This window comes from Chelonoidis abingdonii, chromosome 23 (genome assembly GCF_003597395.2).
Source record: "Chelonoidis abingdonii isolate Lonesome George chromosome 23, CheloAbing_2.0, whole genome shotgun sequence".
In the NCBI taxonomy this organism is placed as follows: Eukaryota; Metazoa; Chordata; order Testudines; family Testudinidae; genus Chelonoidis; species Chelonoidis abingdonii.
In genome coordinates, this window is record NC_133791.1 from 8,027 (window position 1) to 23,243 (window position 15,217).

Below are 15,217 nucleotides of genomic sequence, written 5' to 3' on the forward strand. Positions count from 1 at the left end.
CATTATTATCCTGATTCATGAGAATTTTTTTGGCTGCTTTATATATATTTACTACAAAATAAGTGATTTGATGTTACGTAGCATTTATAAGCCATACCATAGGGATAAAAATTATTGAAATAAAAAATCAAAGCCAGTAAAGCAATGAAATTGCTGTGCACTCCATAAAGTCTCCATCACACACACCAACTACTAGCAAGTGACTGTCAGAAAAAATCCTCTGCTTGTTTTCCTCACCTATCATAGGCGCTAAGCTTTATTTTTCCCTGTGGGTGCTTCACCCCCGCTCCTCCCCAAGGCCCTCCCTCTGGCCTTCCTGGCCCTGGCTCCCAAGGTCACACCCTCACTCCCTCTTCCTGCTCCAACCCCTCTCCCAAGGGCCCTGCTGCCCGCCACTTGCTGCTCTCCATCCTCCCTCAAGCGCTTCCCCCAGCCGCAGAACAGCTGAGCACCCACAATTTTTTTCCCATTGGTGTTTGGGCACCAGAGCACCCACAGAGTCACTACCCAAAGACACACTCCTTCCTTTGAATCTGTGAATGGAAAGACCTGCCTAGGAGCTAATCAAGCTACTCTGATTATGCAAACACATGACCCCCAGTTTCTCACAAACACCTTTTAAGGCTACTTGTCTTGGTGCACTTAGTAGCATCATATTTTAACTAACATTTACTCGAAAATGTGTTTATGCTGCAGACTTTCTGTTCAGCAATTCAAAGAACCTTGATTTATAAAGGAAGAAATCTGACCTTTACACCTGGGACCATAAAGAGTTTGGCCCTCCTCCTGCAAACACATGCAGTCACTGGATGTTTCCAGGCCCAGGACTAGTGTTAAAGCCAGATGTTCTCATGGGTTCCTGGGGGGAGGAAAGGCAGGCTGCAGCTGAGGGTGGGGCTAAGGCAACACTCCAGGGAGTGACTCTGGGCTGGAATCTGCAAAACCCAAATTAACCCAATACCCCTACTGGAGATCACCAGGCAGGTCACAAGGCACAACAGGGTGGGGACCGGAACACCCAGGATGGGACTACAATGTCCATGATGCAACAAAGCCTGTCAGAGCATGGCAGGCAGGACCATATTAATCTTTTGTCTTCATCCTCTCACTGTGAAATCAGTGTCTCCCAGTGCCAGTGCAGGCACCACCTCCTCCTACAATCTTTGCCTAATAGTAGCACCACCCACTCAGGGCACAGTCTGTCACTGCAATCCCCACTTCCTTTCCTACTGGCCTACGGATTGGGAAACAGCGAGCAGAAGTTAAGTTACCCTAGTAAAAGCTCTAATGGTATTCAACTAGAACAGGGGTAGGCAACCTATGGCACGTGTGACAAAGGCGGTACTTGAGTTGATTTTCAGTGGCACTCACACTGCCTGGGTCCTGGCCACTGGTCCAGGGGGCTCTGCATTTTAATTTAATTTTAAATGAAGCTTCTTAAACATTTTAAAACCTTATTTACTTTACATATAGCAATAGTTTAGTTATATATTATAGACTTATAGAAAGAGACCTTCTAAAAATGTTAAAATGTATTACTGGCACATGAAACCTTAAATCAGAGTGAATAAATGAAGACTCACCACATCACTTCTGAAAGGTTGCCGCTGACCCCTGAACTAGAACCACTAACAGAAAGTTATTTGTCCTGATACTCACTGTAACAGTGTATGACCAGAAACAGTGACTGGAAGCTACTTGCCCCAGTATGCTAATAGAATTCCATGGGGAACAGTGACCAGAAATAATTTACACAGGTGATCTCACCTGTGGTTCTAGGAGGTTGAACGTTACCTAAATCCAAGACCATAGCTCCTCATTCCCTGGGAAGTGTTTTGGTTTTGGGGGTGGGGAGAATATGCTTTTAAACTTCAGTTCCCAGGATCCCCTTGGACAATGGGGATGGCAGAGGTGTGCAAAGGCTTATGAGAGGGTAAGAATCTACATCTCTTCTGATTTGGGGCAGAGGGTGGTGGAAGAGGTGAGGCAGGTCTTGCAACTAAGCTCCCATGATTCCCTTGGGGTTTTCAAACTACAACTCTCAGATTCTCATCTCTGTCAACTAAGTCAGGGCTCCACCTTCCACGTGCTCTAGAGTTTTAAAGCTAGAGTTATGGACATATGGCCTTGATAAACTACCTTCTCCTGAGGGCAGGGAGGGAGGCCTGGAGCCAGGGCAAGGTCTTTACCCCAGGGAGGGGAGTATCACATGGGCAAGACCCAGCTTTCGCTCTGCCTGGGGCTACTGTACGGTGTCTCCACCAGCTCAAGAGGCTCTGTTCACAAGATCCCAGCCCCCTCCAGGGTGTATTCCATGCAGTATTGCAGGGACTTGTTGCAATGGGGTGGCCCCTTGCTCTGTTGCTGGGAGTAGCAGGGGATTTATTGATAGTCTTTTGCCTCTTTCAGGTGCTGATAGAGAATATCATGGTACACGTCAGTAAGTGCAGACAGGGCTTGTTAAGTGTTGCACATACACCATGTTGCACTAACAAACCCCTAGTTTCTGCATCTCTCAATCACAGCTAGTGCAGAATGCGCAGCCCTCTTTACTGAAGACCCTTAATGGTGGTAGAGCAAAACTGGCTTAAATAATGTAAATACATTGAGATGGTCTTACAGCTATGTCATCGCAGAGTACAGACTTTGATTCTATCATAAAAAATAATCTATTGTTGCTGTGTAAGAGCAGGTTACTTTTCCCTGAAGCCTTTGGAATATTTGGCTAGACTTCTATGCACATTGAAATCTATTATGACAGGTATGTGCTCTTTTCTTCAGCACATCTGCTCATGAAAAATGATCACATGTAGCTCTCTGGCTTGCCTTTGGTGGCTGTGCCAGAAACCCTACTGTTGTATAGTGGCTGCAAAGAACAAACGAGCAGGGGACAGCAAGTATTTAGAGCAAGTGGGCTCCTAGCCCCACTCCCCACCAGCCGTAATGAAAAGCTTGTTGGTTTGAACACTAAGAGAATCAAACACTGGATTGGTTGGAGCATGTCACAAACCAGTTGAAAAACTTCTAGGTAACTCAACATGTTTTTCAACGCAAATTATTTGGTTATTTTAAAAGATAACAGGTTTTCTGTTGCGATCCTCCATATACCTGGAGCACCACCGAGCCTTTGTTCATGACTTTGCATGAATTCTTAAGACCCACCCCTGCCCCACGGCCCAGGGTGCCCCATGCCCCTGGCAGGCGGAGGGACCCAGTGGCAGCTCAGCCCCGCTCTCCAGGCTCCCGCAGACTCATTCGACACCGGTGCCTGCGGAGCACTGTGAGAAAAGCCTGGATATGGCCTCTGTGGGCAGGGGCAGCCACTACTGACCAGCACAACAGGAGGGCGGAGCAGACAGACGGAGCACTACAGTCAGTCAAGTCCGGCACCCTGCCCCCTTTGAGGGAAGGCACGCAATCTCAGAGCCAATCAGAGGTGATGTCACAACACTCTCGCAGTCCATTGGCTACCAGCAAGTAATCCGGGCAGTGGCCCAATAGGAGGCGCTAATCCATCGCGACAGCTGCGCCCTGCTGCTCCTGCCCTGCAGCCGAGGGCAGTGCCCCGGGGACTGAGGCAGCCTCCCGCGGGGCACGTGGCACCTGCTGAGCAATCAGGAGGGACAAGCGCTGCTTGTCTGAGTTCCTTTTATTGTAGCGAGCAGTGGGTCTGGCCCGGCCCGGCCCCTCCACCGGCGGATCCTGCCCTCATGCGCTCAGCACCAACGGCTGCTGCTCCTCGGCTGCCGCCTCGGTGGCGGGGGTCTCATACGTGACACACAGGGAGGAAAACAAACAGCCAATGAAAGACACGAGGCTGGCAAAATACATCACCCCATTAGCGCTGCCCACCACTGCAGTTATGGGTCCCATCACAATCGAAACAAGCAGCTGAGCTAGGAAATACTGGCAGCTCAGAAGAGAGATATCCACGCCCATCCCCCTCTTGGTACCATCCAGAGTCGATCCTGCGAACTGTTCAAAGGGAAGGAAATAGAGAGTAGTTTAGCAAACCAGAGCAAAATATGCAAACTGTTAACACAGTAAAATAATATGCTAAAGGCAAGCCTGCAAGATGAGACTTTCAATAATGAACATCCATATGCAGCATCCCCTACATTTAACAGAGGCGGACACATTGATTTTTCAAACCTAGCATTGTAGGGAATTACTGTCCCCAATAGTTGCTTAATTTACATCAGTATTGTTGAGAATGTAGTAGTGGTTTGAAGCAGTGGTTTTTAACCCAGGGCCGCCCAGAGGATTCAGGGGGCCTGGGGCAAAGCAGGGGAGCTGCGGCGCTTTTACTCACCCAGTGGCGGTCCGGGTCTTTGGCAGCATTTTGGCAGCAGGGGGCACTTCAGTCGCTCTGCATCTTCGGCAGCACTGAAGGGCTCCCCACCGCTGAAATGCCGCCGAAGACCCAGACCGCTGCCAGGCCAGGGCTCGTGGGGCATTTCCGCAGCAGGGGGCCCTTCAGTCATGCCGCATCTTTGGCAGCACTGAAGGGCCCCCTGCTGCTGAAGACCTGGACCGCCGCCGGGGTTCGTGGGGCCCCTGCGAGGCCTGAGGCCCGAGGCAAATTGCCCCACTTGCCCCCCACCCATCTGGGCAGCCCTGTTTCAACCTTTTTTCATTTGAGAAGCCCTAATTTTTTTCAAATAGAGGTGTGGACCCTGTTGGAAATTGTAGGGTCTGCAGACCCTCATGGGTCCAAGGACCGCAGGTTGAAAACCACTGGTTTGAGGGAATCTGTAAACTGTACTGAGTTAAGTACTTCATCATATTAGCACTAGGGCTGTCAAGCGATTAAAAAAAAATCGTGATTAGCTGTTAATAATAGAATAACATTTATTTAAATATTTTTGGATGTTTTCTACATTTTCAAATATATTGATTTCAGTTACAACACAGAATACAAAGTTTACAGTTTCACTTTATATTTATTTTTTATTACTAATATTTGCACTAATAAACAGGACATAGTATTTTTCAATTCACCTAATACAAGTAGTCTAGTACAATCTCTTTATCATGAAAGTTGAACTTACAAATGTAGAATTATGTAAAAAGAACAATCCTGCATTCAAAAATAAAACAATGTAAAACTTTAGAGCCTACAAGTCTACTCAGTCCTACTTCCTGTTCAGCCAATTGCTCAGACAAACAAGTTTGTTTACATTTGCAGAGGATAATGCTGCCTGTTTTTTGTTTATGTCACCTGAAAGTGAGAACAGGCATTTGCATGGCACTGTTGTAGCTGGCGTCGCAAGAGACTTACATGCCAGATGTGCTAAAAATTCATATGTCCCTTGATGCTTCAACCACCGTTTCAGAGGACATGTGTCCATGCTAATGACAGGTTCTGCTCGATAAGTATCCAAAGCAGTGTGCATCGATGCATGTTCATTTTCATCATCTGAGTCAGATGCCACCAGCAGAAGGTTGATTTTCTTTTTTGGTGGTTTGTTTTCTGTAGTTTCTGCATCACAGTGTTGCTCTTTTAAGACTTCTGAAAGCATGTTCTATGCCTCATCCCTCTCAGATTTTAGAAGGCACTTCAGACTCTTAAATCTGTGGTCAAGTACTGTAGCTATCTTTAGAAATTTCCCATTGGTATCTTCTCTGCATTTTGTCAAATTTGCAGTGAAAGTGTTCTTAAAACGAACAACATGTGCTGGGTCATCAGCCAAGAATGCTATAACATTAAATATATAGCGGAATGTGGGTAAAACAGATCAGAAGGCATACAATTCTTCCCCAAGGAGTTCAGTCACAAATTTAATTCATGCATTATTTTTTTAACAAGCATCATCAGCATGGAAACATGTCCTCTGGAACAATGGCCGAAGCATAAAGAGGCATGTGAATCTTTAGCGCATCTGGCACGTAACTATCTTGTGAAGCCAGCTACAACAGTGCCGTGTGAATGCCTGTTCTCATTTTCAGGTGACATTGTAATTAAGAAATGGGCAGGATTATTTCCCATAAATGTAAACAAACTGGTTTCTCTTAGCGATTGGCTGAACAAGAAGTAGGACTCAGTGGGCATGCAGGCTCTAAAGTTTTACATTGTTTTGGTATTGAGTGCAGTTATGTAACAAAAAACCCTATATTTGTAAGTTGGACTTTCATGATAAGAGATTGCACTACAGTACTTGTATAAGACCTCATCTGGAGTAGAGTGTCCAGTTTTGGGTCCCACACTACAGAAGGATGTGGAAAAATTGGAAAGAGTCCAGCAGAGGGCAACAAAAATGACTAGGGGGCTGGAGCACATGATTTATGAGGAGAGGCTGAAGGAACGAGAATTATTTAATCTGCAGAAGAGAAGAATGAGGAGGGATTTGATAGCTGCTTTCAACTACCTGAAAGGGGGTTCTAAAGAGAATGGATCTAGACTGTTCTCAGTGGTAGCAGATGTCAGAACAAGAAGTAATGGTCTCAAGTTGCAGTGGGAGAGGTTTAGGTTGGATATTAGGAAAAGCTTTTTCACTGGGAGGGGGTGAAGCACTGGAATGGGTTATCTAGGGAGGTGGTGGAATCGCCTTCCTTAGAGGTTTTTAAGGCTCAGATTGACAAAGCCCTGGCTGGGATGATTTAGTTGGGAATTGGGGTCCTGCTTTGAGCAGGCAGTTGGACTAGATGACCTCCTGAGGTCTCTTCCAACCCTGATACTTTTTGATTCTATGAGGTGAATTGAAAAATACAATTTCTGGTATCATTTTTACAGTGCAAATATTTGTAATAAAAATAATATAAAGTGTGCACTGTACACTTTGTATTCTGTGTTGCAGTTGAAATTGATATATTTGAAAATGGAGAAAAACACCCAAAAATATTTAATAAATTTCAATTGGTATTCTATTGTTTAACAGTGTGATTAACTCAAAAAATTAATTGTGATTAATTGCATGAGTTAACTGTGATTAATCGATAGCCCTAATTAGCAAACTAATCTCTTCTCTGGAATATTCCCTTAATGCCAGAACACCAAGGCAATGCCATAGGACAGGGGTGGGCAAACTTTTTGGGCCGAGGGCCACATCTGAGTGGGGAAATTGTATCCAGGGCCGGGACAGGAGGTTGGGGTGCAGGAGGGAGTGCAAGGTGTGGGAGGGGGTGCGGTGTGCAGGAAGGGGCTCAGGGCAAGGCACTGAGGCAGAGGAGAGGTGCGGGGTATATGAGTGGGCTCAGGGCAAGGGGTTGGGGCGTAGGAGGGGTGCAGGGTGTATGAGGGGATTCAGGGAAGGGAGTTGGGGTGCAGGAAGGGTGCAAGGTGCAGACAGGGGGCTTAGGGCAGGGAGTTGTGGGGCAAGGTGCAGGAAGGGTTCAAGCTCTGGCTAAGTGGCACCAGGGTAGCAGCAGCACAAACCAGGGCCAGGGCAGGCTCCCTGCCTGCCTGCCTGCCCTGGTTCCAGCCCTGTTCCGCTCCAGGAAGCACTGCAGCCCCTGGGCGAGAGGGGTTGGAGGGCTCTGTGTGCGCTGGCCTTGCTGTGCCTCCTGGTACCTCCCCTAAAGCTCCCATTGGCCGGGGTTCCCCATTCCTGGCCAATGGGAGCCATGGGGTTGGTGACTGGAGGCAAGGGCAACGCACATGGAGCCCTCTGCCCCCCTGCCCGAGGACCGCTTCTGAGAGCGTTGTAGGGCCCGCAGTGCCACGGGGGGTAATCCCGCTGGCTGGATCCAAAGCTCTGGGGGCTGGATCCGGCCCACGGGCTGTAGTTTGCCCACCCCTGCCATAGGAGAAAGCAGTTGTGCATAAAGGAAACACAGCTCAGCAGAAGGGCAAATGATCTTCTCTACCTTTTTAAACTCCAACATTTCCTGAATTGATCTGCTGGGGAATCTTTCTCCCCTTAATACAAGTATATCAGTACCATTAATGCTACGAAAAGTTGTTTCTCTCTGGTCAACATCAACTGGAGAATAGAATTCTTAATGTGATAAAGCTCCCATTGGAAATTCTGAATGTGGGGTTGATTCTGCTACCATAGAAGTGATTTGTAAAAGTCCCACTGATACCAACAGATGCAAGATTGGGCCCAATTTGTACAGCCAAACACTTACTAGTTAAACAACAGAAGGATAAATACACAACTATTCCAACAGACACTTCTAGCCCATTAACTAGAACAGTGACTGATAATGTTAATACTCATTACCTGAAATTCACTCACAGTACCAAGCAGAAAAGTCCCTGAGTGGGAGGGAGCTACAGCCATCCATTTTTTTTTGCAGATTTTAAGCCTTCATTTAATTAAACTAGTTTTTAACTCTTCCAGTGGAGAAAATAACTTCCATATGTAAACTGATGCATTTGCTACCTTCCTGGACCTGCAGACCAACAGCTCCACTCTCTCTGCTACCATTCCTGTCTTTTCTAACAAGCAGTAGAATTAAATTAATAAGACTGGTCTGTTTTCACTGATGTTATGCAGAACCCTGTATTCACAAAGAAGGTACCAGAATCATGTCATTTTTGCTCTACAGATGCTTAGGAAAGCTATGAATTCTGTAAAGGTCTCCGGTCAATATTAACAAGGTGTGAAATATTTAATGTAATAATAATAGGAATAGATCAAAAAAGAAACAAGATTTACAATTTATAATGTATAAAAAGCTAATTTAATTCCAGTTACCCAGGAATCTGAATTTGACAATTGCCCTAGCAGATGATGCCAATAAACACAGGCTTTATGTCTTCTCAGTTACTGTTGTATATAGTGACCCATGTTTAACTCAGTTATTGTTTAAGTGTAAATGGGGAAATGAGAATTTAACAGTGGGATTCTAAAAGCTCAAAAATAGCTATTTTTGAGTAAAATAATTTAAATTGTAAAATTGTCTAATGTCCTTATTTAATATTACATTCTGCTTGAGTTAATGTAAGATGCCAATTCCCTCCCTTTCCTTAAATTTTTGCATCTTTTTCTACATCATGTTTGCATCTTTATTAACATGCTAAGACTTTTGGAAAAATATTTGTATCCAAAGAGGTGAATACAGATGTGTGCTGTTCAGTTCATGTCACTTGTAAAATTAATGCAGGAGAAAGTTTACTAAGATTAAATTCTAACTGTTTGAGAGTATTTGACACAAGGATTTGTGTGAGCTTTAATAGGGTAGGTCTGTTTATCCAGTGTGCAAGTGGTTCCAAGATATGTCAATACTACTAAATAGGGCCTGATCCGGCAAAGAGTCACACCTGGCATACAGTCCTTGTGGCACCTTAGAGACTAACAAATTTATTTGGGAATAAACTTTTGTAGGCTAAAACTCACTTCATCAGATGCATGGAGTGAAAAATACAGTGAGCAGTACCTATATTATAGCACATGAAAATACATATACTGCTTACTGTATTTTTCACTCCACGCATCTGATGAAGTGGGTTTTAGACCACAAAAGCTTATGCCCAAATAAATGTGTTAGTCTCTAAGATGCCACAAGGACTCCTCGTTGTTTTTGCTGATACAGACTAACACGGCTTCCACTCTGAAACCTGCCACCTGGCGTAGAGTTTCTCCCAATGGAACTCCATTACTTTAGTGCTTTGTGATCTTGTATGCCTGCATATAATCCTTTGTTGTGCAACCAGGGTCTAATAATTTAGGGTCCATTTGTGCCTTTGCCACATGCCCTGAGGAAGAGGCAATGCACTGTTGTCTGCCCACAGAAGCACACAACAATCTTGCCAACTCTCACAATTTTATTGGGAGTCTTGTAACAAAAAGTGTTTCCCAAGCTTCAAGAGTGATATTAATATGCAAGAATCTGAGTTTTTGTGTATATATAAAGGAAGTTTCTAGCCCTCATGGTTGCAGAGAAAATCTTGAAAATGTGATCCTAGTGTAGCCTAGAATCTAAAAACCCAGAAGGCAAATAAAAATAATCACAAATTAATTATTTAAAAAAACCCCATGATTTTAAAGCCAATCTCATGATTTATTTTTTTTAATGTTTGGGGTTGGAAATGCAGAGGCCAGGAAACTGATTGTGACTCAGAGAATCATAATTTGGGTATCCCCTTGCTCTAGGGGAGGAAATAATCTGTGCTAGCACTACGTAGGTGTAGCCTGGCCACGAACGTGCAGGCAGCCATGTGACCCAGGAGGCCGAGACAAGTCAAGCCAAAGTGGTTGGGAATTTTTGTAGGCCTTGTATAATGGATATCATTGCGTGAAACTGCGGCTGTGGTAAGCAGGCCCTGGTGAGATTGGAGTCCAGAATGGCCCCAATGAACTCTATTCTTTGTGTGGGAACCAGAGTAGATTTCTCTAGGTTGATCATCAGGCCTAGTTGGATGAATAGGTCCTTGACGATGGCCATGTGCCGCGTTACTTGGGTCTTGGAGGCCCTGCGAATGAGCCAATCGTCGAGATACAGGAAGACGTGTATGCGTCAACGATGGAGGGAGGTGGCAACTACGGCCATACACTTTGTGAACACTCTTGGGGCTGTGGAGAGGCTAAACGGAAGGACCGTAAATTGGAAATGTTGACGGTTGACCACAAACCTGAAGTACCGTCTATGTGAAAATACGCGTCCTTCATATCGAGGGCGGCATACCAGTCTCCAGGATCCAAGGATGGGATGATGGCCCCCAGGGATACCATGCGGAACTTCAACTTTATCAAGAACTTGTTGAGTCCCTGCAGGTCTAGAATTGGTCTGAGACCTCCCTTCGCCTTGGGGATTAGGAAATAGTGGGAGTAGAACCCCTTGCCCCTCAAGTCCTCCGGTACCTCCTGTATAGCTCCCATGGCAAGGAGAGACTGTATCTCCTGCAAGAAGATTTGCTTGTGAGAGGGGTCCCTGAAGAGGGACGAGGATGGGGGGTGAGGGGGGCAAAATAAACTGAAGGCGGTATCCAAATTCTACCGTGCGTAAGACCCAATGATCTGAAGTTAGTTGGGTCCATGCAGGGAGAAAAAGGAGAGGTGGTTGCAAAAGGGAGGGAAAGGATCCTGTTGAACAACTGGTACGTCGCCCTCGGGCACGCCTTCAAAAGTTTGGTTTAGGTCTCGCGGGTGGTTTGGCGGGGCCATGATTCTGACCCCCTTGGGGTCCGGACTGCCATCCACGATTGCCTCGGCCATGCCTCCTGCTGAAGTCCTGCTGCTGTCTAGGCGGGGAGTAAGGGCGCTGAGGCTGGGGCCGGAAGGGTCTGCGCTGAGTCTGCGGTGTGTGCATCCCAAGCAAGCACATGATTACCCTATTGTCCTTCAGACTTTGCAGCCTAGGGTCAGTCTTTTCCGAAAATAGGCCCTGACCTTCGACGGGCAAATCTTGTATCGTATGCTGCAATTCAGGTGGAAGGCCTGACACCTGAAGCCATGATATTCGCCTCATGGCAATTCCTGAAGCCAGAGTTCTGGCTGTGGAGTCGGCTGCGTCTAATGAGGCCTGGAGAGAAGTTCTCGCCACCTTCTTTCCTTCCTCCAAAAGGGCCGCAACCTCTTGACGCGAGTCTTGGGGGACTAACTCTGCGAATTTCTCAACCGCCGCCCAGATGTTATAGTTATAGCGGCTAAGTAGGGCTTGTTGGTTTGCCACCCTGAGTTGGAGGCCCCCCCCAGAGTAGATTTTACGTCCCAATAAATCCATGTGCCTAGCCTCCTTTGCTTTTGGGGAAGGGGCTTGCTGGCCATAGCGCTCCCTTTTGTTAACCAATTGGATGACGAGGGAGCAGGGAGGAGGGTGTACGTACAGGTACTCATACCCCTTACAGGGCATCATGTACTTCCTCTCAACTCCCCTAGTCGTGGACGGAATAGATGCTGGAGACTGCCAGATGGTATCAGCCTTCGCTTGGATCATCTGAATAAATGGTAAGGCCACGCTTGTGGGAGTGTCAGCTGACAAAATATCTACTACTGGGTCTTCTATCTCCGGAACCTCCTCCACCTGGAGGTTCATATTCAGGGCCACCCATCTCAGGAGGTCTTGATGTGACCTTAGGTCAATTGGAGGAGGACCCGAGGAGGATGTCCCCGCCACCGCTTCATCTGGAGAAGAGGAAGAGGAAAGGCCAGGGACAATCGGGTCCTCTGTTGTCTTGTGGACTTGGGCGACGTCCAGCTTCAGTGGGACCTGAGGGTCTGGTGCCTGAATAGGAGCGTCCTCCGTACCCACAGAAGGGGGGCGACTAACAGTAGCCTCCGGCACCCGGTGCTCCGACGGTACGGAACGTGATGGCACTGGAGGTCCACCTTGGGCTTGGTGATATGCCCAAGGCATCCAGAAGGACCACTGATGAAGTCCTTGGTCTTGAGCCTGGGTCTCTTGGAAGACACGGCTAGGGACATCTAAGTCACGGTCCTGTGCGTAGGAAGCACTGGCCGCATGGGATGACATAAATGCATGGTGAGACGGCCAAGGAGGAGCTGAAAACCCCTGAGAATGGTCTCCATCCCTGGGTAGTCTGTCTGTACACTGCAGTGGAGAGCGGTACCGGGCACTATACCGGTACCGGGAACGAGACCGGGACCTGCGACCGGAATGGTGCCGGGATGTCGACCGGGACCTCAAAGCTTGACGCCGGGAGCGGCTGTGAGAGGTGCGGTGCCGGGAGCTTGATTGGTACCAAGAGTACCGGGCCGGCGAACAGGGTCCTGAACGGTGCCACGAGTGCGACCGGTACCGAGATGGAGAACGGTAGTGGGACTGTGAGCGGCGTTGGGACCGGGATCGGCGATGGGATCAAGAATGCCGGCGGGACCGCGATCGGTGCCTCTCAGCGGTGCCGACAGAGAATGGTCTCAGTAGGGCAGGCTTGCCTATGGACTGTATAACCTGCACCGGTGGTGCCGGGGGTTGAGGCAGCGCAGACTCCATCAGTGCAATCAGTTCCCTTGCTGTAGAGAATGTCTCCGGCGTGGAGGGAATAGTAAGCTCAACCACGGCACGTGCCAGGGAGCTGTCAGGCACCGGACTCGATGGCTCTTGTGGGACTAGAATCGATGGTGGGTGCTCCGACTGCGGCGTGGACACGGAAGCCGCAGGAGTCTTAAGTTTTTTTACCCGCAGGGAGAGGGAGCGGTGCCGAGCAGACACCTGGGCCGGCAACGGTTGGTGCCGAGGGGCCTTAGCAGTACCGGTGCACTCCGGTGCCAAAGATGCACTTCTCCCTCGTGCGGACTGTCCGGCGCTTGGTGCCAAAGGTGGAGGAGTAAGAGCTGCCTCCATCAGGAGCTGTCTGAGACAAAAGTCCCGCTCCTTTTTGGTCTGCGGCTTGAAGGCCTTGCAAATGTGGCACTTATCTGAGAGGTGGGATTCCCCGAGGCACCTAAGGCAGGAGTCATGAGGATCTCCTGTAGGCATCGGCTTGTAACAGGCCGAGCATGGTTTGAAACCTGGTGAACCAGGCATTGGCCTTGGCACCGGGTGAGGGGAATGGGCTAATCCCCAAACCCCTCTTAACTATATACACTATGTTAAAGAAAATAATTAACTGCAAGTATAGAAATTTGAACTATATACACAATAATAAGAAAACTATGAGTAGCTAGGGAGGTGGAGATCAGCTAAGTCACGTTCCACTGTTCCAACGACCGACACGGGCGGTAAGAAGGAACTGAGGGGCAGTTGGGTCGGCAGGGGTATATATCCGGCGCCATGGCAGCGCTACTCCAGGGGGCGACCAGCCGACCCACCGAGTGTTGCTAGGGTAAAAATCTTCCGACGAACGTGCACGCATCGCGCGCACACCTAACTGGAATGGATATGAGCAAGCACTCGAAGAACATCTGCTCAATGTGCAGCGGCAGTCAAAAAAGCAAACAGAATGTTGGGAATCATCAAGAAAGGGATAGCTAACAAGACAGAATCTCTCTTAACGCCACTATATAAATCCATGGTACGCCCAAATCTTGAATACTGTGTGCAGTTCTGGTTGCCCCATCCCAAAAAAGATGTATTAGAACTGGAAAAAGTACTGAGAAGGGCAACCAAAATTATTAGGGGTATAGAACAGCTTTCATAAGAGGAGAGATTTAAAAAGACTGGGACTGTTCAGCATAGAAAGGAGACAACTGAGGCGGGAATATGATAGAGGTCTATAAAATCATAAGTAGTGAGGAGAAAATGAATAAGGAAGTATTATTTACCCCTTCATATAACACAAGAACCAGGGTAACCCAATGAAATTAACAGGCAGCAGGTTTAAAACAAACATAAGGAGGTACTTCACACAATGAATCAATAACCTGTGGAACTCAGTGCCAAGCAATGTTCAGAAGGCCAAAAGTATAACTGGGTTAAAAAAAGTATAAGTTCATGGAGGATAGATCCATCAGTGGTTGCTAGCCAAGATGGTCATGGATGCAACCCCATGCTCTGGGTGTCCCAAATTCTCTGACTGCCAGAAACTGGAACTGGACAACGGGGGATAGATCACTCAGTGATTGCCCCTGTTCTTTTCATTCCCTCTGCAGCATCTGGCATCGACCATTGTTGGAAGACAGGATACTGGGCTAGATGGACCATTGGTCTGACCCAGTATGGCTGTTCTTATGTTCTTATGCTTCCCGATCAGATTCTGCCAAACACCAGTAAAGGAGCATTAATAGTGTCCTGGCCAGCACAGACTGAGCTATGAAAAAATAACTTAAAATAAATCTTTAGCTTCTCAGCAATATGCAGGAGAGGGCAAGGGAGAAGGAAAAAGAAGTAAGCATTAGAGAGGCTGGGTAGGGGAGAAGGGCAAAGGAAAATCAATAGAGATGAAGAAGATTCAGTTCCCTTTCTACCCAGGACTGGCCACATAGTAGAAAGAGATTTTTAAACAAGTTAATTCTAACTGACTGTATGTGCAGGAGAAAAATAAAAGGAGCAAAAATGTATAGTTTAACATGATTTGTCTTGGCAGAAGCTTGTCTTAGCTGTGAGTAGCGTAGAAACGTCTGCATGTTATGGTTTAAAAACATGTAGTAATAGGAAACTTACCTTTTTACTCTGATAGTAATCACACAACAGAGAATAAGGGAGTGTGCAGAGTGTTGAAAACAGAATACCGTAAGTTATGCATAGAGATAAAACCACATAGATATTTCTGGAGAGTGTAGCCAGGCCTGTACCAAGTCCAAAAGCAAGGTATGCTATGAAATACAGGGTGCGAATACTGAAGTATTCCTCCAGCTTTTCTAGTGCGGCTGTAAAATAGAATTTAAGAGAATAAATTGCACAGAAATATATAAACAGATGCTGTTTATTT

General features: G+C 47.0%; 1 protein-coding gene across 3 annotated transcripts in view; it reads right to left on the bottom strand.

The window, feature by feature from the left end:
- Nucleotides 1-450: 450 nt before the first annotated feature.
- SLC45A1 (solute carrier family 45 member 1) overlaps nucleotides 451-15,217 on the bottom strand; it is a 41,690-nt gene continuing 26,923 nt past the window's right edge. For 2 of the 3 annotated variants that reach the window (XM_032763778.2, XM_075060213.1), the window contains 2 exons: nucleotides 14,950-15,155; nucleotides 451-3,975 (listed from right to left, as the gene is read on the bottom strand). In XM_032763778.2, coding sequence (XP_032619669.1) covers nucleotides 3,709-3,975; nucleotides 14,950-15,155 — 473 coding nt within the window. In that variant the 3' untranslated portion in view covers nucleotides 451-3,708. The remainder of the gene's footprint in view (nucleotides 3,976-14,949; nucleotides 15,156-15,217) is intronic. The other variant, XM_075060211.1, reaches the window with a different exon arrangement.